This window comes from Drosophila innubila (assembly GCF_004354385.1).
Source record: "Drosophila innubila isolate TH190305 chromosome 2R unlocalized genomic scaffold, UK_Dinn_1.0 1_C_2R, whole genome shotgun sequence".
Classification (NCBI taxonomy): domain Eukaryota; kingdom Metazoa; phylum Arthropoda; class Insecta; order Diptera; family Drosophilidae; genus Drosophila; species Drosophila innubila.
The window spans coordinates 2,343,905-2,367,761 of record NW_022995374.1 but is presented as its reverse complement, the minus strand read 5'-3'; the positions used below and the strand labels follow the sequence as shown (position 1 = coordinate 2,367,761).

The 23,857-nt window shown below is 32.7% G+C and overlaps 1 protein-coding gene across 1 annotated transcript in view; it reads right to left on the bottom strand.

Annotated features, from left to right (window-relative positions):
• LOC117783897 (cyclic nucleotide-gated cation channel subunit A) overlaps positions 1-19,793 on the bottom strand; it is a 29,113-nt gene extending 9,320 nt beyond the window's left edge. Inside the window, exons 1-5 of the mRNA XM_034621463.1 lie at positions 19,304-19,793; positions 13,667-13,893; positions 11,761-12,274; positions 1,179-1,427; positions 361-523 (exon numbers count right to left, since the gene is read on the bottom strand). Coding sequence (XP_034477354.1) covers positions 361-523; positions 1,179-1,427; positions 11,761-12,274; positions 13,667-13,767 — 1,027 coding nt within the window. The 5' untranslated portion in view covers positions 13,768-13,893; positions 19,304-19,793. The remainder of the gene's footprint in view (positions 1-360; positions 524-1,178; positions 1,428-11,760; positions 12,275-13,666; positions 13,894-19,303) is intronic.
• Positions 19,794-23,857: the final 4,064 nt, after the last annotated feature.

Below are 23,857 nucleotides of genomic sequence, written 5' to 3'. Positions count from 1 at the left end.
ATTTTGTTGCCCTCTGCTGTCTTAGTTAATTTTTACTACCAAGCAGATACGCTGTAATCAAGAGTATTTCAAAGCGTTTATGCTTGCCTTCTCAAATGTCAAGGCTGGCTTATCCCTGCATTTGGCAACTCAGAAACACACACACACACTAACACACACACTAACACACACCCTCACACACATATGTGGCACTGTGGCATGCTTATTATATAGAGCAAATAGCTTTGCCATTGTCTGTGGCAGCTTAGTTAGGCCAAAAGTCTTGAATCTCATTTGCATAAGTAACGTTCTCTCTCTCTCTTTTTCACTCTCCTTCTCTCTCGCTCGCACCTGTACAGTTGTCACTGTGTTGCAACTTACCCTCATGCATGTGCACCAGCGTATCCAGCAGATAAATGAAATCGCATAGATAATCCAGGGTATACCAAACAGCGGGAGCATTCTTGTTAATCTCCCAGAAAACAGAGCGACCCACCACGAAGATGATGTTGTAAAGCACCGCCAAAGATACCACAGCAAGCCACTGTTGTGAAAATAATAAATATTAGCCAAGGCAATAATCCAAACACTCGGAAAAAAAATTACTCTCATTTGAGAAATAATTCTTTGTTTAAAAAAAAAAAAAATTAGATGTAGATAGAATGTTTAATTATAAGAAATAATTTTTTGATTTAAAAAAAAAGGGAGACAAAGCTTAGCTTCAGAAATTTTAGTTCAGAAAATATGAAAAAGTCGTATTTTTGTAATAGTTGCGTTGTAGTCTTTCCTTAATGTTTAGATGAAATTAACCAGATTTAGTTGGGTTTATAAATTATAAGAGAAACAACATTAAAATTATTTTTTTGATGTATCTGTCAAACCGGTTATAAATTTAAAAAATTTGTTTACAACAAAAAAAAAACTTGAAAGTTAAAAAAAGATTTTATACTTTTAAAAAATAATAACCATCAGTTGGCAAATTATTTTCCATTTTTTTCGAAGTTGTTATAGTACATTTTTGTAACTGTTATACAAAATTTTTGTGGATAGAGTATAACACTTAATGAAATTTTAGAGCAGAAAAAGTCTGGACTTTTAAGAAATTTTTCTAAATAAAACGGAAAACCGTAGAAAGCAAAACAAAGTTAAATTTCTGCTATTCAGTAATAAATACAATTTGTTTCTTTGAGTGTACCTACCCTGTAATGGGATTGCAGTGTTGGGTCAACGGAGAGACGGTTGCAAAGGACGCTTGTGCCACGTATTTCGCTTGATAATGCCGCATCATCCATGCCAGGAGATTTGCCAATCTTATCCGTGTTGGTCGTGTTGGAGAACTTCTCGAGGAACCAATCGGGTGGCTTGGCCCGATTCCGTTTCGTCAGACGTTGTCGCAATGCCTGAAGAGTTCTACTCAATGCCGAAGGTTTGCTCCTTTTATTGGGCTCCTGCAAGGATAAAAAAAAGAAAAGACAAAAGTTAAAGAAAGTCCTGAATCAAGTTGAAGCAACTCCATTTGAAATGTGCCACACAAATGTGGCACGCGCTCTAATTGAATCGTTTTAATGGTCCTCCTGCCACTGTATACTGTACAGTGAGCACTGTCTCTGCTCAGAACGTAACCGCATTAAAACTTGGTCAGCATTCTGCGAGTTTGCCGATTAAGTTTGTTACGAGTCTGTGTGTAAGTCTGCAGCTGCAGTGAGGCGACTTGGAGTGTGATGATGAGTTGTAAGGGAAACTATAGTAGGTGCACAGTGGTTTACATTGTATTTGTCTAGCTTAAAATATCTTGTAATAAAAATACTTTTATAATAGGGGAGAAAACTAATAGGAGCAGTTTTAATAAAGATACGACCGTTTAAAGTTGGTCAGACCTTGGATCTTGCCACTTTAAAGGCAAAATTTTGTCCAATTTTATACTTATTACAATAAAGGAGTTAATTTAGGGTAAAACCATGAGATTTAAAATTTTGAATGTTTAAAATAAGCATTGAAACCAATATCTGGACCCAGAAGGCAAAAATTTTCTTAGCGAAATTAATTTAAATTCAAAAGCAGAATCAATATAGAGGCCAAATCATGATCAAAATGACATTCCGCTTGAAAATCGGTTAAGTTTTGATGAAGTTATGAGAGATCAAAGTTTTTGAAAAAATGTCAAGGGGTAAGTATGGAAAAATGAATAATAAATGGCTTAGAGTCGAAAAATATCAAATTTTCTAGATGATAAAAATTTAAATGCAGAGTCAATTTAGAGGCCAAATCATGATCAAAATGACATTCCGCTTGAAAATCGGTTAAGTTTTAATGAAGTTATGAACGATCAAAGATTTTGAAAAAATGTCAAGGGGTAAGTATGGAAAAATGAATAATAAATGGCTTAGAGTCGAAAAATATCAAATTTTCTAGATGATAAAAATTTAAATGCAGAGTCAATTTAGAGGCCAAATCATGATCAAAATGACATTCCGCTTGAAAATCGGTTAATTTTTGATGAAGTTATGAACGATCAAACTTTTTGAAAAAGTGTCAAGGGGTAAGTATGGAAAATCGGATGATAGATGGCTTAGAATCGAAAAAATACCAAATTTTCTAGCTGCTTAAAATTTAAATGCAGAATCAATTTGGAGGCCAAATCATGATCAAAATGGCATTCTGCTTGAAAATCGGTTAAGTTTTATTGAAGTTATGAGAGATCAAAGATTTTGAAAAAATGTCAAGGGGTAAGTATGGAAAATTGAATAATAAATGGCTTAGAGTCGAAAAATATCAAATTTTCTAGATGATAAAAATTTAAATGCAGGATCAATTAAGAGGCCAAATCATGATCAAAATGACATTCCGCTTGAAAATCGGTTAATTTTTGATAAAGTTATGAACGATCAAAGTTTTTGAAAAAATGTCAAGGGGTAAGTATGCAAAATCGGATGATAGATGGCTTAGAATCGAAAAAATATCAAATTTTCTAGATGATAAAAATTTAAATGCAGGATCAATTTAGAGGTCAAAATGACATTCCGCTTGAAAATCGGATAATTTTTAATGAAGTTATGACTGTTTGAAGTTGGTCAGATCTTGGATGTAGCCACTTTACAATTCAACCATACCAGATTCAGTTTTCGGTTCTTGCAAACGAATTTAATCTGATTCAATATCTACAGAATCTGTGCTTGCTTCACACTGTGCACTGTGGGGTTAAAAGGAGCGAACATTTAACTTTGTGGCAAGTAAGTTTCAGCGTTTGTTCTCGGAGATTCAATGCACTACACAACATAGATACACAAACACATGTATATGTTGATATATAAATATATATGTATCTGTAGTAAGCTTATGGTTAACACAAGCACACACACACACACACACACGCACAGACACACACGTGATGCTTTTTCCGCGGTCTCAGTGTGCACATCCTGAGATTAGGGGCGTGTGTGCTTGACAGTCCAATAAACGCGTATCACTCGCTGCCAGCGGTTAATCCATTAAGCCATCTATGTAACTGTGTGTGTGTGTGTATCTATGTGTGTGACAGTTGTTATGAACTTGACTCAATGTGACGCATTATTGTGGCCCTTTAAGAATAATGCTAATGTTAATGCAATGCAATATTTTCCTGCTGCGCCCAAAGTCAAGTTTGATGAAGGTCACACACACACAAACACACACAGACACACACACACACTTGTCATATTATTTGTTATTTATTTATATGCTTTACCGTATCATTTTGCTGTTGTTGTTGTTGTTGTTGTCCCGCTATGGCTGCTATATCCAAAGATTGCACCATGGCTTTGACTTTGAAATGTCGCATGCAAAAGAGCAACGTATTGTTGTGTGTCTCACTCTCTCTCTATTTCTGTCTCTCTCAGTCTACTTTAATTGCACCTACAATATAATGACAATGTTGTTGTTGATAACCGTTAGCTTTGCAGCTGCGCATGCGCGTCGACGTCGAGTTGCCCGTTAACACTGAAAATTCATTGCGCGCTTTTTGCAATTGCCATTGAAGGTGTCGCCGGCAGAGACGCCAGCAGCGACTGCAGCAGCGACAGCAGCAGCAGCATCGACGTCGAAGTCACGAACTGGACACGACAGCAGTGTTGCCATTTTAGAGAATTTATAGCTAGAATTAGCTATTATGTAATTTTCAAAGGCAAACAAAATTTTAACAAAATTGTTTCCCTAGAATACTATTTTTAAAAATTAATTTGACTACTTTTGTTTTATTTTCTGATAACATTAATATGCCTTGAAAATTTTATATTGTAAATAAACATAAATTAAATATCGGAATATTGTTATTGAAGAAAATTTTTGTTGCGGAATTTGTGCAGAGATTTTAGATTAAAAAAAGTAACTGGAAATCTAAAAATCTGTAAAATTATATGGCATGGGAATATTATAATTTTTAGGCCCAATCTTGTCTGAGAGATTTTTTGGAATTTAATATAAATTTTATCTGAATTTAAATTTTATTTAAGTGACATTTTTCAATTTAAATTTTATTTTCATTCGTTTTAAGTATTGTCTGTAAATGTTAGTAAATTAATATTAGGAGCTTAAGCAGATATTGATGAAATTCGACTTCAGATTTGTTTTTTATAGTAAAGGTTGCACAAAATATTTTTTAAAAAGATTTCTGAATCAAACAAGAGTGTTCTATCGATAATGTTGTTGATATTCTTTTAAACTGCATTTTCTTAATTATTAGCTTTGTACAAGATGTTAAAATAAATATATTACAAATTTTGTAAGCACATTTAATCTTTTTTTTTAACGATTTTTAGCTACTTTTATTGAAAATTAGCTATTTTAGCCCTTGAATTGCTGGCAACACTGTGCGTATACACAATGACCATATGTAGCTAAATGTTGCTGCTGTCGTTGTTGCTGTTGTTATTGCTGCTGCTGTTGTCAATTCAAAATGTTGTTTTATGGCCATTGTTGTTGCTGTATTTTGCAATTTTCTTAATTTGCATGTTGTCGTCGTCGTCGTCGTCGTCGTTTAATTAATTAACCTGCAAAGTCTCAAGTGACTTTGGTCCTTCATTGTCAGCAGCCAGAGGACAAAAGGCGTATAGTTGTTGTAATTGTTGTTGTGCTTGTAATTGTTGTTGTCGCTATTGTTGTGGGTGTGGAGTGGATTCTTTGGTCATTGATGGCAATTTGACAAGATTGATGACACTTTCCGTTGAACTCGCCAGAACTCGCGTTCTGTAAACGCTTTTTAATTGTTCTTGCGGCGAACGTTTAATTAATTAAGCTGAAAGCTGCCTTGAGAGAGACAACTGAGCGATAGCTCGCTGTTATCGATAACTAAACACTTGTGCGTGCGATATGTTGCATATTAATTAATTGCATTGACAGGCAACTTGCAACCAGTTGCAATTGTTGCTGTTGATGGATAACCAGCAATGTTAATAAACATGTTGTTCAAATGATGATGATGTTTATGATGATAATGATGATGATGATGAGCTCATCGTTGGCAATTGCACGGCAGCAACGGTTTATTATTTTGCAAGGTTGCAGCCCAAAAAAAAAACTTGTAAAAATGCTTTAGTCGCTTAGCCGACTAAGAGATACCCGGTAATCAATTAAAGCATTTAATAAGTTTTTAGTAAACAACTTGTTGCATATATTTTGGCTGATTACAACTTAAAACAGCCGTAACCAGCGTTAGTTTTGTACGATCTTGATACGATTAAGGTGTCTGTATAGATAATGATAAAAGAAAATGTTTATGACAGCAGAGAATATGCTGTCCTAAAATTTGTGGAGGTAACGTAGCTTTCGCTATCAAAAATTAACAAATAACTCAGAATCACGTGGAAAAAATATGAGAAAAAGCAAAAACCATAAAAACTTTTTACATTTTAATTTATATTTTAAACTTTGATTTTAATTGTTTATTTACAATTTTATTTTCATTTTTCAGTTAAAAATAATTAATTTTATCTGCTACTTATAAGTTAAAAATAACTAAAAAAAAAATAAAGAAAACAAATTAAATCAGAAAATTAAAAATTTAATGCGTATACTTAATACTTATATTACAAGAAGTTAAACAACTGTTTATAATTTATAGTATCTGTCAATAATTTGCAATAAATACAATCTACTCTATTACCCTTAAAGCAATGGGTATATTAAACTGATTCGGATTCGCAGCTCTTGTACTTGAAAATGAAATCGAAAACTTCCCTGGCAACCGCTTACCTCCCTTCCAACACACCTTCCCCTCTCTTTCTCTCTGTCTCGCTCTTTCTGTCTCTGTCTCTCTCTAGTATTATCACTGCCACTGACACTCGGCCAGTTTGCCTGATTGGCATTCAGTGCGTTGCGGCGTGAGGTGCACAATAAATTTCCATAATTGCCCGGCGTCCGTTAGGTGTTGACACAGGTGGCAATTGGTGGATGACAGAGGGGAGCGTGGTTTGCGAGGGGTGGTTTGTGGGGCATTATGCTAAGCAAATCAAGCGCCGCTTTTGAATTTAATGGCATGCGTGTGCTTTATGCTCAAATAAAATTACTTTAAGCGACTCTAAAGTCTCTCTCTACACACCCCACCCTATCAAAGGTCTTTTAAGAAATGACCAATGGGTCAGAAATTGAAATGCCTGGCAAGCTGTGAGCCCAAAAAAATAAATATGAGAAGGCCAACAAAGCACGTGGCACTGATTGGAGTCTTAAACGTTGAATGGAAATTGACTTTAGCCAAAAGAGCAAAACATAATAGAAACTGAGTGTGTGTAAATCTATTTGTATCTGTTATTTCCGTTGTAGACATGAACAAACCCAAAAGATTGAAAGTCAAGTGCTAAACGGAAAGATTTACTAGTTCTTTTATGTGTTAAAGTACACTCTGTAATAGAGGTTCATATCCCCCTGCAATGATTGTTGTATTCAGTATTAAACCGATACTTGAATTGACCTGTCTTGTCATGTAATTTCCTAATTTCCGGTGAGCCTAGAAAGTTCCTAAGAAAAGGAAGCTGCAGTTTAAGATTTCATTTTATTATTTAAAAAAATTCTTAAAACTCTAAAGAAGTTAAAATGTCAGCAAAGTTGTTTGAAAGTGAGTTAAGTGTTTAATTTTAGTGTCTTATTTAAGGCATAGACAGTTTGACCTTGGTTCAAAGCACATTAAAGCTTAAAAGATAATGAAAAAAATTGTACTTAGGTTTAGCACATTAAATCTTTAAATTTAAGTCATAGTTTATTTAATGTTTACAGAAAGCTGAGTAAAAAAGCTTCTAAGCTTTAGATTTTGATTTGCTTAAGAAATATAAACAAAGCTATTTTATTAATAGCAATTAAATTTTCAGAAAGACAGTACTGTAAATTTTAAAAAATGTTCATTTGATAAGCTCTTTTAAAGCATGTTCCACAACAATTACAAAAGCTTCGAAAGCACATTAAAGCTTTAAACTGGAATAACAGCATAATTTACTGTAGCTACCTCAGTTTCGTAAGCACATTACAGCTTTGAACTTGACTTAAAGCTTATTGTATTATACATAAAATATTTACATTTGACTAGTTTTGTTTTAAGCAAGCTTCGAAAGCACGTGAAAGCTTTAAAATGAAACTATTGCTAATTGGTAAAAGCTTCATTTATAAATATTAAATCAGCTTTATTAAATTAAAGACTATTAAATCGGTAAAAGCTTTGTAAGCTCCTTAAAGCTTGAACTGTAGTAAAAATTGTCTAAAAGCTGAAATTTCAACTACTGTTTACGCGCTCTAACAAGTTGTCAGTCAGCATTATTACTCAAAGAACTTAAATGGAGAACAACAGCAAAGTTAAATAGCTTTAATTTAAAGCCTCGTCACAGTGCTGTTGGCAAGTTTGTTTCCACTGTTTCAAACCACACTCATTAAAATGCTGGTTTGTTGGTCTAATTAGCACTCGAAAACCACTCCGAGTACTAACCCCATTTTGATATAATTCACAGCTGTTGTTGTGTGATTGTGATAAGCACTTTTAGCCTTGTTTTTTATTTTTGTTTTGGCCATTTGTAGCACTTGCATTTTTGTGTGAAATTCAAGCTAAATGTTATTTATTTGTTATTGATATCACAGTGTTTTTATCAGCAACAATTCGTTGTTATTTCCACATTATTTGTGATGATTGTGGTATTGAGAATTTGTTTGGCTAAAACCACTGAAAGTCGCGACGTGGGAAATTATGCAAATGTGGCGCAGATTGGATGACGATGACCATAAAACAACAAAACGCTTAACGACAACAGATAAACAACAACAGACATTGCTTATTTTAATACCCTGTCTAGTTTCAACCCGAAAACAAACCCAAAACTAAACCAAACTAGTGTCCTATGTGTTATTCTAAAATGAACCCTCATCAAATTGAAATCCAGTTCCTGACATTCGTTGTTTTGCTCTTGTTTTGTTATCTCTGGTGTTGGCTTAATCTTTAGGCCCAGTTAGCTTTGTTTACCGACGATTTTTGATTGAGTTAAACACGGCGAGTTCCTTTAAAAGTTACTTCCTTTTTTAACAAAAAACTCCTTATTTTAGCTTATTTATTTTTTGCTGCCGTTGGCGAACGCGTTTTTTGCACAACTGAAATTTGTAGAAAATTGACTGAGCGCACAAAAAATAGAACCCCGAAGTGTCCTGTCGATGAGTCCTTTATTTGTTTGTTTGCTCGAGTGTCCTGCTGGCAGCTCAAATTGCACAGAAACAATAAGCAAAACAGACAGCCGAATGCCAATATCGAAAGGCCAACAAATAGCTAAAAGCCAAAGGTATGGCAGGCAAATAGGGCTCATTAATCGGTTTAATGGCCAACAGAACTTGACCAACTTGACGACTGTTCAACTCTCTCATACTCTATCTCTTTCACTCTCGTTTTCCTCTTTTTTTCTTTGTCAAAGTCTTGAGAACTTTAAGTTATCTACAAGCACTTTAATAAGTAAACTATAAATAAGATACAAAGTTATACACAAAGATCAAATTTAAATATATATGCAAATATCACAAATTACACATTAATATCTAATCTTGACTTAAAAATGTTGAATATTTAAATAACTATAATAATCGTTTGTGTTAAGTTAAAAAAAATAGATTTAAAATTTATATTTATATGAAAAAGATTTATTTTGAATAAAATTTTAAAAACTGTTGCTAATATAAAAAATAAATATGATTCAAATTGAGTTTGAAAATTATATATGACTTCAATATTTTCACCAAATATAATATTACCAAACAACTCTTTAATTTTAATTAATTTTGAGTTAAATAATAAAAAAAATTATATGAAACAACGTATGTTACTTACAAAATATTTTATGAATATTTAAATATCTTTGGGTTAAAAAAAAAATTAAAACATTATTTAAAATGAAAGATTTTAAACAAATGTTATTAACATTGGAAATATTACAAATTTTATTTAAGAATAAATAATAGAATAAAATTAAAAATGTTACAAATTTTATTTAATAATATATTTTTAAAACTATTTATATTTATAGGTTTTTTGCAATAATTTTTTAAGTTAGTCATTTCAATATTATATAGAACTCCGAATGTTATTTCACAAATATTAACCCGCACAACCGATTTCTTTTTAACAGTGTAGTTATGTTTATATCTATACGTGATGGGGAGGTTCTATTGTTGCCTGCGGTTTGGCTCTGTTGCGGTTTTGATGGCCAACAAACAGACAACACACCTCAAAAGCATTACAACAACCCGGCCAATATTTGGACTTCGTTATGCGGGCCAACAAAATACGGGAAGGGTGTAGATGGAGGGGAAAGAGGGTCAGTTGAGTGACTGTGGGGGAAGGTGAGGGTAACTGGGAACTGAGCGTTTTCCATTTGTATTTATTTCATTGCGTTTTCGTCTCCTCTTCTGACATTTATGAAATGGCATTGAAAATGTTTCAGTTTCTATGTCTGTGTCTGTGTCTGTGTCTGTGTCTGTTTCTGTGGTTGCTTTTCCTTCACTTTCACTTCACTTTGGACTTGGGACTCGACTCTTTGGCTCAATGCTCTTATCTATTAAATTGGTTGTCGGCCAAGTTACTTACAAGTCTGCTATACCCTCTAAATCGCCCCTCGCACCCTCTACATGACCAACAAACAGCAGCTGGCGAGTGTCCTTCCTTCACTTACTTATTTATAGCTCGAGGGTCAAATTAAGTTCTAAACAGACTTTTGTATCTATACTTTACTTTTTACTTCTTTTTTTTCATTTTATTATTATCAAGAAGAATAGGCCCAAAATAATGTAATTATTACAAGGTTGCATCAGATATGGGCACCTTCACGGAAAGTTCTTTCAAAAACGTATCAAACTTCTTCTCAGAAATATAATAGATTATTAAACTATACACATATATAAAGTGAGGGACACTTAGAGTAAATTTGGTATTTTCTCGATGATTAAGTGGAGTTTTTTTCACCAAATTTGGGAGGCTAGTATTTTGGTATAGCTAAAAAGAATTTCTTAGTATAAAAAAAATTTATTTAGTAAGTTTATTTTGAGCTTTTTGGTTGAGGTTTAAAGATAAAATTGAAAAGTAACAAATTTTTTACTAATTTATTTTATACTGAAAAATTTAGAACTATTTTGTTATATGTAATTTTTTAATAATAATTTTAATTTGGCAGAAATTTAATGTAGAATTAATTTGGTTTGGCATTGTTTAATAATATTTTAGTTTACATTTATGAAACTCAATTTTTAGGTTAACTAAAATTAAAGTTTGAAGTTAAGCTTAAATTTTGAAAATGAAAAATGTTTTTTTTTAAACAAAGAGGAATTTTCTATTATTGTTGTTTTTTTTTTTTAATTAGCGGTATTTCTTTAATTAATTGACTGTACGGCAATAAAAATTTTTTTAAAAGATTTTCTTTGGTTGATTTTTTATTGAATGTTATTGTTAGTAATAAAATTTTTAAATTTATTATAAATTTTCATTTATTAAATTAATATTATTTTAAAATCTCTTGTTTAACTTTCCAGTTTAGCAAAATAATTAATAAGTATATATATGATTAATTTATTTTAGAGTATAAAATCTTCGACTTTTTGTTTCACTCAGGTTATTTATTTTTTTGGAAGTAATTTGACACGTGCTAATAAAAATTGCTGCGGGCACAAAAATGGCAGTCAGCAGAAAAGGCAGATGGGCAGAAGGGAAGAAGCGAAGACGGGAAGAAGAGAGGATGGGAGCAGTGAGCATAAAACTTGGAGCATGGAAGCGTCGGACGACGCGTCGGCTACGTGACAATAGAGGAAGTAATTAAAACGCGATTTACGGCAAGGTCAAGTTTATGAAGGTCCGAAGTTCATTTGCATCCAGCCATACGGGGCATTGTGGCAAAGAAGGAAATGTGGAAATAAGCATAAATAAGTGCGAAATGTGTGGCAGATATATATACACAAATGTATATATATATATATATGTATATATGAGCCCGCAGCATAAGCTGTGCCATTGTTTCATTGTTGTTATTGTTGTCATTTTATATTGTCGATGGCGTCAATCAATTAGCGCAATTACTTAATTACAGCCCACATAATTGAATGGCTCTGGCGGCCTCGAGTTATGGCCAGGCCAAAACGAATTATTTAATTTCATGCAATTTATGCAACAAATTGGCAAAAGTGTCTGCATTTTATGTGCATATCTTTAGCTATTTATCTTGTTACTGACTCGTATTAAATTACGCATACGCCGTGTGATTTATGTGCGTTAAATGTTAAAGAAAAAAAGGTATCGATACCTACTTGTATCAGTTTTCTGCCATTCTCCAGATAGTTAACATCGTTGGCACGTGGTTGTTGTTGTTGTTGCTTTTCAGCTGGAGCAATTGCCTCTTCCTGACTGTTTTTACATTCATCATTATCATCAACATGATCATTAGCTGCCGCCTGCTGCTGCACATCATCATCATCATCATCATCAAAGTCGTCATCATCATCGTCTAGTTCTATGCGATGATTTCTACGCTGCCAGCTGCGTGGATAATGCAATTGATGCTCCTCCGGATCGGATAACATCGTCGTCTGGTTGGCAATTAAATGCTTGCGGGGAAGACAAACTCCCTCCGTGGAACTCATGGAAGTCGTTGGCTGGAACGGTGCATATAAGCCGCCGCTGATCTCCAGCTCCTCGTGTGGCATGGGCAACTGTTGAGCCGCTGTGTTGCAACTGGAACTGGAGCTGCTGCCCCCAAAGGGCAACGGGGCCGAGGCAGCGGCGCCAGCAAAGCGCGTGGTGCGGTACATGGGACGGGAAAGGCTAAATCAAACACAAAAAACAGATTTTAGCTGAATTTAATGAATACCAAATTGATTTCTTTATTTATTTATTAATACAAACAAATTTAGATATTCAAAATTAATATGCAATAATGTTCTACAAATCTCTAGCAAGCCAAAAGCATATTTCGGTAGTTAGCTTTCAAATGTAAATGAAAATTTCCAAGCGTTGATAAATAAAATACAAATAAATTTATTACACTAAATTGTAAAATATATCAAATAAATTTATTTAGTTTTATTTTTTTATTATTTATGCACTGTATTTTTAAATATTAAAATTTGAAAAAAAGAAATATTATGGCAGCTGGGGAATAAAATCCTTGATATCTTAAAAATATCGACATTCTGTTTGATTGTTTAATCTAATTGTCAATAAACTCTATGAGTGAAGCTATAGTGATAGGATTATAATTTAATTTAATACAGCGTTTAAATTAAAAGACATACAAGACATTTAGAAGAATATAGTATTTATTTACTATTGAGATCTTAAATAAAAATATGGCTAAAATTGTAGACCATCTGCATATTTTTTAAAAGTACTTCAACATAGAAATCTCAAGAGATTTGTACAGAAAATTTGGAATAAATTAGTGACAGCCTCTGTTTGTGACTTTGAGTATAAATCAGGGACCGTAAATAATGATTATTTTATTTTTTTATACATAAAAAAATTACTCACTTCTAATGGACGTAGAAAAAAATTACTCCAAATTACACCAAATTTTTTAGTTTTGTACAATGTCTGCATCAACCATCGTTTATGACTTCTGTGTTAAACTTTTCACCAATATGATTAGATATTATTGATCTATGGCTTAATACCTTTCATATGATACATCACTTGTCCTTCAAGGACGAATTTTAAGAAGTCATAAACTATTGTTGAGTTTTATTTTGAGCGAAAAAAAATAAAAATCATTTTTAATCATTATTTTTTGAGTTTTATTTTTTTTTGATCAAAAATAATCATTATTGTAAAAATCATTATATAATCATTAAAGAGATATTTTTAAAATAAAACTCATAATGATTACGAATAATGAAATAACTAACATGCTATTTTTATTTAATTTTTAACGGTTATTTCCCAAAACAAGTGCGAGTCAAATTTTTACACCCTGAGGAAATTATCTGCCTTAATAATATTAATTAATTTTTAAATTGAATTTTAAAAAATTCAAAATAAATTTATTTATTTATTTATTACAGACATAAAATATGCGTTGAATAATAGCTTTGTTGATATTCAAACAAAATTGAAGATAGCTTTATATTGCAGATGTGTAAAATAACATCTCTGATAATTGAGTTCTTTTTACAAAAGAAATCTGAGAAATTAGTAAAACACAATTGATTTAAGACGTACTTGTAGCCGTATTTGGGGGACTCGGTTTCGGGGCGGCGTCTGTTCGACATCATTGTGTTGACCCGATCTCCGCGGGCGGCAGCCATCATATAGGTCCACATTGCGGGGCATCCACTGCCTGCTACGCTGAGCACATGACGCAAGCGGAATCGGTGGTTGTGGTTCTTGTTATTGTTGTTATTGTTGTTGTTGTACTCGTAGTCAGTTAATCTTCCCACAAGCAGAAGCTGCAAGAAAGTATAGAGAAAAGGTTTCGCATTAATGTCTCAACTTAAAGTTAAGCCTCGAGTCACTTGAGGGCAATTGCGGCTTCAAACGAAACGGCTTGTGGGGCAGTCATAAACGCCAGTTGTTAGTTCTCCATAAAACTGTTGAGCATTGCCCACTTGAGAGGTGGGCGTGGCAGGCACTACAGGCGTAATTAAGCAATTAAAACGGCTCATGAGCTGTACAAACTGAACGAACTGAACTGAGCGCCTGAAGGTATGCAACACAAATTGCACAGCGTGTCCCTGTGTCGCTGTGTCCTTGTGTCCTTGTGTCCATGGCTGCCTCTTGAATGGCAGCATCGCAATGGCCATAAAATCAGCATAGAACACAAACTTACTTTTATAGCTTTTTGCTGTGATTCGCTGTGATTCGCTAATACTGCGATTTTCGACTTTCTTTTATCAGCAATAAATTTCAAAAAAATTAATAAAACTCGAACTCAAGCTCAGCTGTTTTTAAGTTTTAAGTTTTAAGAAGTGCAGCAGCTTCAAGCTCAATTAAATAAGTTTATAATTGTAATTTTCGTTTAACTACTGAAATCTATAATTTTATGTTCTTTGTTAAATTTCATAATTTATATAGTAAGTATAGTGAAATCGACTTTCTTAACTTATTAAATCTTAACTTATTAAATCATATAAATTTATTTTTATATTTTTTTTTAAGAACTACATCAGCTTTAAGCTAAATTTAATAAAATGTATAATTTAAATTCTTTGTTTAATTTAAATTCTAAAATTATTAAATCAATTATGTACTTTTTTCTTCTATACTTCCTAATACAAACGATTTATCAATACAACATTTGTTTTTTTAATTCAGACTGCGTCATGTATTAGTTCTAAATTCGAAATATGATTATTAAATATATTTTGATTATTTTAATACCATATTTTTAAATAAAAATACCTTTTGTTATTTATTATTTAAAACATTTTTGTGTTATTATTTTAAGCTCTCTTGATGCCTGTCTTTATTTGACGTTTAATAAATAATTAAATAAATCATAGCAGACAGTTTAAAAATGCGATTGAGCTTGACATAAAAGTCACTTTAAAATTCAAATCATAATTTGCAAACATTTCTGGGTCACTTGTTAGTTTAGAGCACCCAAAAATGTTAATTTATTCATAAGAAATTTAAGCAAAATTTGTACACATGTTAAATGAAAGTAGAGCAGAGTTCATGACCCCCCAAAGACTATCCGTGTATAAATAATGCTCTTTAATATGCCACAAGCAGCATAGACACAAGCTAATGAGGCGCAAATGATAAATACAAGCTTCCAGCAAAGCAAAAAATAAATATAATAAAATAGATATAAATGCAGACAAACATAAGTACGCCAGGATAAGCAGCAAAAATGGAGGAGATAGGGAGAATATCAAGAAAATGTCCAGCTGCAAATGTGAGTCACCAAAAAGTAAAAAAAAATTAAGCAAATTGAGACAAAAATGCAAATTGTAAATTGCAGATAATCAGAATCAAAACGTGCACAAAAATTAAGTGCTATGCGAATTTTCTTTATGTAATTTCCAGTTCGAAAGGCAGCTGAAAATGGCAGGAAAAACAGGAGCTGCAAGTTAGCCAAGTTATCCTTTGTGTTCCTTCTATTTTTTTTTTTTTTTTGCCTTTGTCTGGCATTTTACTGTCGCGTGATTTTATATCATAGATTATATTTTCCACTTTCCACTTGTCTAACAAGTTTCTGCTCCATTGTAGCATTCAATTTAAAGTGCAATTTGGTTTACCCAAAAAAAAAAACAAAAAAAAAAAAATAGATAATGCGCCTTTTGCCGCAGCATTCGAATTTGTTCTAGTATTTCTGCAGTTTTGATGAGTCAGTGGCCAAAGTCTTTGACCGCATCAACAAAAAATAAATGAAATCGAAAAATGGAATGAGAAAATCAAAAAAAATAAAAATAAGAATGCAGAAAGACAAAAAGACAGAGAGCAGGTTTTTCGTGTGTAGGCGTGAGCGTGAGTGGGCGTGGCAAGGCACTCTGACATTCAAATGGGGGGCAAGGACTTCGCACAGTGGGAAAACTATAGAAAAACCGTTTTTAATACAAATTTTCAATATCGAATAGGTCTATATTTCTAATCTATTCGATGAGCAATACTATAAGCATCTTATACATCATATTTGTTTTAGAATTTTAATATGTATACTTTTTAGCAATGAGCTTTTGAAAGTCACAAATATTTTAACTTTTTACAATTACATAAATTAACCTTAAAATTATATGTCTAAAAAAATGATATACCTACTAAACAAATTCTATGATGTACACAAAATATTTCTTTTTAAATGTCCAGGGAAAAGTATGGAAAAATGGATGGTGAAGGAAAAAAAATTTAATTTTCCAATTTTGATGCAGAATTAAAAGAGAGATCGTATCATGATAAAATTGACATTTCGGAAGGAAATTGGTAAAGATTTCACAAAGTTATGACATTTTGAAGTTTGTCAAAAAATGTCAAAGGGATAGTATAATAAAATTGACAGTGAAGAACGAAAAATTGAGTCTTCCAATTTTGATGCAGAATTTAAATTAAGACGAAATAATGACCAATTTTACATTTAGCAAGGAAATCGGTTAAGATTTGACCTAGTTATGACTGCTTAAAGTTTTTGATATAATATTAAAGGAACAAATAATGAAAAAAATGGATTAAGATGGAAAAGAAAATTTATTTATTTAAAAATGATACTAAATCAAATTAGAGTAGAGTTGTTGATTTTTTTAGGAAAATCAATTTAAGTAACAAACTAATTTGCATAAAAGTAACAGGATAAAGGCGACATTTGTGCTACCTACAAAAAAATTATTAATTATTAATTAAAAGCAGCTATTCCAGCTCTTTTCCCCACTGTGCTGTGTAAAGACATCGATTGCATCGATTTTTAGCTATAAAATCAAAGTAAATCCATTTATCAACTTCAGCTGCAAACATTTTCGTGCAGATAACAGCAGCAACTTGACTTTGATAAAATGTGCCACATTGCAAGCAACAACACTTGACCAAGTTTTAAAGGCCAAGCTGGCAAAGTAGCTGGAAGCCATTAAGTACTCATATCACACACAGTTTAAGACAAATAAATTTCCTCTTTTTACATATTTGTATATGTATTCTTTATGGCCATCGACAAACACTAATCAAAGTGACTATTAAGACGCTGCTGGGCCAAAATCGTTTCAAATTGTGGCAATTAACGCCTGTGAAAAGCAACAACAACCACAACACTAAAGGACTTCAAAATATTATAAGCATACGAATTTAGCTTCAGTTCATTTCAGTTCTCTGCTGTTCTATTCAATTCTGGCCAAATCGTTTGACTCAACTTGGAATTGCTAACGAGCTATAAATGCTGTCTGTGTGTGTGTGTGTGTGTGTGTGTGTGTGGTGTAAATGTGTGTGCCTCATTTGTAATGATTAAGTGGCGCAGCGAGTCGAGCTTGTGGTGTTTATGGCCCAAAGGAATCGTTTACACACATTTCACTTGTGCAGCATTATGAGAGTAGATAAACTGAAAGATGAAAAAAAATGAAACAAATCACATTTCTCTCTCTCTCTCTTGCTTTCCTTTTCTCACTTAATTTTCCCTTTATCAATTGCAGACTTAAATAAATAAACACTTGTATGAAATGTGAACGTAAATAGAATTCGAATTCAATTGATTTGCTCAAATCAAAAATTAAGTATTATTATACACATAATATTATTATTATTATGGCACAAATATGGTTGACAAAGTGACTGGGCCGCTTAAAAGGCGCTTGCTGACGCGCAATGCCATATCACGTATACGCCATGTGTGAGCCACATGAAATTCTCAATCAAAACAGAAAAAATAAAGAAACATACGCCTGTCGCTAGCAAACGCTTTTAAGAAGCAGATATTTAGCGACAAGCAGCAGCACAGATAAAGGACATGGAGCAGGAGAAAACAGGATGTGCAGGAATAAAGCATAAAATATGCTAATGTCAATTATTTTGTGCGTAATTTGCTTTCATGCTTTCGAGCACACATCAAAATTCGTGTACTTATGACTCCTCCTTTAGTTTTCAGCTTCCCTATGTTCCCTATTGTTACACCTTAAAAAAAATATTTTTTAATTGTATTTAAAATTATACTACTAAATATTTTACATTCAACATAAATACGAAAAATGTCTTTAACTTTCAGAAAACTACAAAAAATACAATCATACAATAAACAAGTTCTATTTAAATTTATTTTATTTGATTTTAAAATATTGGTTATCAGAGCATTCTTTAAACAAATAGTCTAGACATTAATATTATTCTATCAAAACTATGAAGTTTTTAGTATAATAGCTATTTTTTATCTTAATTTATATAAAGCAGTTGACCTACTGTTATTTAAAACTTTAAATAAAAAAAGACAAATAAAATCTTTAAATTCAAAAATTAAAATAAAAGTATAAGATATTTAAAACCAAAACTGAAAATATAAAACAAATGAAATTAAATATTAAATATAAATAAAGTCTAGGGATATGCAATAAATTATTTAATGATCTATATATCTGCATTATTAAAATTTAAATACATTTTATTTAAACAAGATAAAATGTTAAAATATTTAAATAAAATATTTAAACTTTTGATACTGAATTTAATTCTAAATTAAAGAACGTTGTAAAATGTAGCTGTTAAAATAAAATGTTCTTCAAATGTTTATTTGAACTGACTTACATATATTTAAATAGTAATATTTATAATAAAATCAATTTTGTCTGCACTTATTTTGATTCTGACTTTTTTTCTGCGTGCATAAATATTAAAATGAATATTCATTATTCGCGCTAATAATTTCATGAGCTGCTTCAATCGACATAGAAACCACTCTAGTGACTTATCTAATCTGTATTTTATACACAAGTACGAGTACTCGCTGTATCTTTCTCCCTTTCAATGCCGTTGACTACCACCTGAAACTGACTACCCCTACTGTGGGGTAAGGTGTACTGACTTCAATTAACATTCGTGCACGTAAACGCAATAACGCAAATGGATTTGGGGTTTTGGTTTAATAAAATGCGATATTTATGGAGTTTATTCGCTCGCAGATAGTGAATGTCAATTAATATGGTACCAAGTTAGATATTAAATATTATATTATATACATTTTCGATATGTGTATAGGTGTATAGTTAACAATTACGAGTGTCTGCTGCATATGGCTGAATTGTTACTGAGAATGGCATTCAAATCACGCTCTTTACGCCTCGCTGACTCTTTGTTAAAGGACACTTGAATGCCTTTCGCCTGTTGCAGCCTACAGAAAGAGACAGCGACTTGCCACATGCCACATGCCACAGGATGCGGCAGGTTTACCTTTGCCGTTTCCTATTTGAGTTGTTCGTTGTTGTTAATCCGGCAACTGTCAGACGGCGTCGTAATCCTATTAGATGTGCCAGTTTCTTTCTTTTTATTTATCTTTTTCTTTTATTGATATTCTTTTTTCTTTGTATTCAGTAAATTTTCACGTTTTTACACTTGTGCGCGCTTTGCAATTATTTAAATGCGTGCAGTAATTTCAAATGAAATTTGAATATTAAACTGTATGCGGCGCATATTTTATTTTTATTTTATACACACACACACACACACACGCACACACACGTACACTCACGCATTAAAAAACGGCGTTGATTTTTGCACTTTTATTGTAGAAAAATTCAAATGTTGCTGCTTCAACACAAAACGCGCGCCATATAAAACCAAAATGGCGTAAACTCGTAAGGATAACTCGCACGTATAACAGAGTGAAAAAGAACGCGTGAAAGAGAGAGAGAGAGATTTTAAAGCGCGCCTTGCGTACGTTCGCTTGGCTGGCTAGCGGCGCAATGAGCGCCCACAGGGAGAACCAAGCACACAGAACCCACAAGGCAAATGCAAATCGCAAGCAGCGACGCCAGCTGCAGCAGCGGCAGCGACGTCAGCAGCCGAGCAGAGCCGATAACGAGACGCTTGGGAGAGCAATTTACTTATGCGTGCTTTTTTCATTCATGACTTGGAGCTTTTCTTTTACTAACAGAGCTTTTAACCTGTTGCTTTGTCTTTATATGTATTTTCTTTTTTTGGGATGCTGTCGTTTGCTGCCAGTGTTGCCAGACTTTGGTGCAGTCTGTTGCCAGGCGTTTTGGGGGATCACAAATGACAACATAAATTAATTAAATTGCTGTTTAAATGTGTTTTTTTTTTTTTGTATCGCTTGCGGCTGGTTTATTAACCCGCCTAGTGGCGACACATTGACAAATTACGAAAATCAATTGGAAATGCCAAAATAAAGTACACAACAGATAGAGAAGTGTGCCTGCAATTGATTAATATTTGTCGACAGACATGTCTAGATGCTGTCCTAAACAGCCGTTGCTTTTGAGCTTGATTGAGTTTGATTTAAAAATTATTTGAGATATATTAATATTTAACAGAGTTATCATATGCGTTTTACGAAAACCAAATCTTAAATAATCAGCTGGTTGTGTTAGAAAATTTATGATTTTGAAGACAGATCAAGTTAAAGCTTTCTTGGAGAAATATAAATTTTTGTTTCTAACTTCTGTGTAATAAATTGAATACATATTAACTTAATTAATTTTCCATGACTTTTATTTAAAAATTAACACTTTTTTTAATTTTAATCAAATTTTTTTGATCAGTCTGTTTTAAATTTAATTGTTTTTACTTTAAAATTAAATCCAACTTTCTCAAACTATGTTAAATTTTAAATGATTTTTAATCAACTGCCTTAGTTTATGTTAAATAATTTAATCAAAACATTAAAATTAAATAAGTGGTAAGAGATTTTTTTAAATTTTTTCTATTTTTGATTTTTTTAATAAAATTTTTTCATTAGAAATAAGGAAAATTAACCCACATCACTAAAAAATAGCAACTATTTACTAATTTAATAATAAAATTCAGCAGTTTTATTTAATTTTAGCAATAGAGCTACAATATTTTGTACTAAAATTCTTTGTTACCTCTACGTTTACTACAACTATCTCGGAGTTCATGCTTATCTATTCCTTGAGCATTACTTTTAGTGCTAATGTTTTGTGTTTATGGTCTTCAATTGCTGTGTGCTACGTGTGTGATTATATTTATGTATGTGTGTGACGATTATTGCTTTCTCATCTTCATATTTTGGGGCAGCCCACAAAGACAGAGAACGTTAAGCCAAAACGCTCATATGTTCATTGTACCAGAGTTCAATAGTTCACGACAAAAGTTCAGTAACCAAAGCCAGAAGTCAATGCCAACAAGTGGTTAGTTACACTCTGCCAGTCACGAACGGACAGACGACAGTTGGCAGACAGACGGACAAACAGACGGTTAGTCTGTTTCTTGTTTCGAGTGAACGTGCCGCAAAAAATGGAGGCAATGAAATCTGTTTGGTGGCATCTGCAAGCTGTGCATAAATTTAATTTCTACGACGCGCCTAAAAGCTTGCAATATAAATGAGAACTTCACAATTGCGACCGTGTGTGTGTGTGTGTGTGTGAGTGTTTGAGTTACAATGGCTTTTGCATTCACAATTTCAGTAATTTGTTATTCAAACACATTTCGAATCGATTATACGCTTGGCATGCTCCCTCCAATCGAGCAAATATGTTGATTGACTTTTGTCAAGGCTTATGCTATTGTCTGTGTGTGTAGGTGTGTATGTGTGTGTGTGTGTGTGCAAGCTTTTGTGCTGTGCCGTGCAAAATAGCAAATTTGCTTGTGTGTGCGTGCACGCATGTCTAAAATGCCAAAGCAAATATAAATGAGGAAGCGCGATCTGCCTTTCCCTTTCAATTCACTCCCTCTTTCACTGCTCCTTTCACCCTGAACAAAGTCATGAAACTTCCCCGTGCGTATGTGTAATGCCTGACTGCCTTTATGAGCCTGTGTGTGTGTGTATGTTTGTGTGTGATAACGCAGAACGAAACCTTTGCTGCTCATTGAAAAGCTCACTATCACACTTTAGCACACACTTGCACATACGCGTGTGTACAGTCTGTCATGTAATAGATTTGACAAAGAAAAAAATGCAAATATTAGATATATTCAAAAAAAATATTGTTTTTATTTTTTAAATGCGAATTCAAAGTAATTTAAAGTGTAATTTAACATTTGGAAAACTATTTTTATAAAAGGTGTCATAGAAAATTAGTAAAGGAAACATTGAGATCTTTTTAAAAAATTGTATATTTTCTTTACTGTACTATATATCGATCACCTAAAAAAAACAAAAGAATTAAAAAATCTATTTATTTACTTTTTAAAATTTTTTTTGTATTTTATAATAATTGCTTATGCTTTTTTAATTACAAGGAGCATTTTTTAAAATAAAAGACTTAAATGAGAATTAACTGCTTTGTCAATACAATTATTTGACACACTGTACGTGCTGTGTGCTTAAAGGCACTCCCCCAAGGTTAAATATTTGTCATATGTATGCTAAAAAAAAAATGTCATCAAACTGGGTTAAGGTTCAGCTGGCCACAATAAACAACAGACAGATAGAGAGACAGACAGGAAGACAGACAAAGAGGGAGACAGTCGTGGCAAGGTCTCAATGTCAAGCTACCTTCGCAGCTGTCCGGCCAAAGCCAAAGCCAAAGCCAAGTCAGGGACCAACTTGTTGAATTGAATTGATTGCCGCATTGAAATTTAATTGCAATTGCTCAGTTCGCAGTTTGCAGTTTGCAGTTGGAATGCTAAGATGCAAGGACATTAATTAACAGGCAGCTGATGCCACACTGAAGTGGCTCTGATTGCGATTGCAACTGGCAACTGGCAACAGGCGCCGTCATTCAACTGTGACTAAACCGCCTGCATATTAATTAGTTGAAGCGCTAGAAAAGGGGTAGGAATTAGGGGCTGCAATTGCGTCATTGCCCCTCATTGCGAATATGCAAATTTTTTGCGTATGGCAGATGCTTTATCTTCAACCATGAATATAAACTGCAGTTGCTGCAACACGAAGCACTGACAGTTATTCCATAAATACACACACACACACACACATTAAAAGAAACGCAGTGTGTGAAATATGATTCTCTTCCACTTTCAATCTCTCTCTCTCTCTCTCTCTCTCCCATTTTTTTTGCTTCCCTTTCTTTCCATTTGTTGTGCGCTGCCGAAAGGTTAAAGTTAAGCTTGACAAATGTGCTGCAATGGGGCGAATACTTGATATTGACATCCTTGGCACTACATTTGTCATGGCTCAGCTAACAACAAATTCCCATAATTGCTGCTCCTGCCAACTAAATCAGCTTAAACCACAGCAATACCAATTACGCCCAACTAATTGATTCCCCCATTCTCTACGAAATTCATTTGCAAGCAATTTAAAAGCCATTAGAATAAGTATTATTATTAACTTAAATTTAATTACTAAAAAATTATTTAATTAATTATAATTCTAATTAAATAGTTAATAATACTTTCTAATTTCAATCACATTTTTTTACTTTAAATCAAATTTCTATTAAATAACATTGCCTGTTTATTTCAATGCTTCTGTTATTTCCGGTTGAGATTTCTGCCAACATCTTTATACAATAATTAAATGGCTTAACTCTATAAACGCCGGCTAACTAATATTATTCCAAACAATAATTAACATAAATAAAATTCAATTTGATTAACTTACATAAATTAACTTCATTAAATTCAATAAGTGTTATTAAAAAATGTTTTTCATTTAATTTTATTGCTTAAAGTCTTATTAATATGATATGACCTTGCATATTTTTTATTTCTAGCTTATTTCCGGCTGATATTTCTTATTTGGGAGCGTGTTAACTATTTCTATAATCGCCGTCTGACTAACATTAATCCAAATGTTAATTAACATAAATGAAATGAAATACGCTTAACATACATAATTTAAAT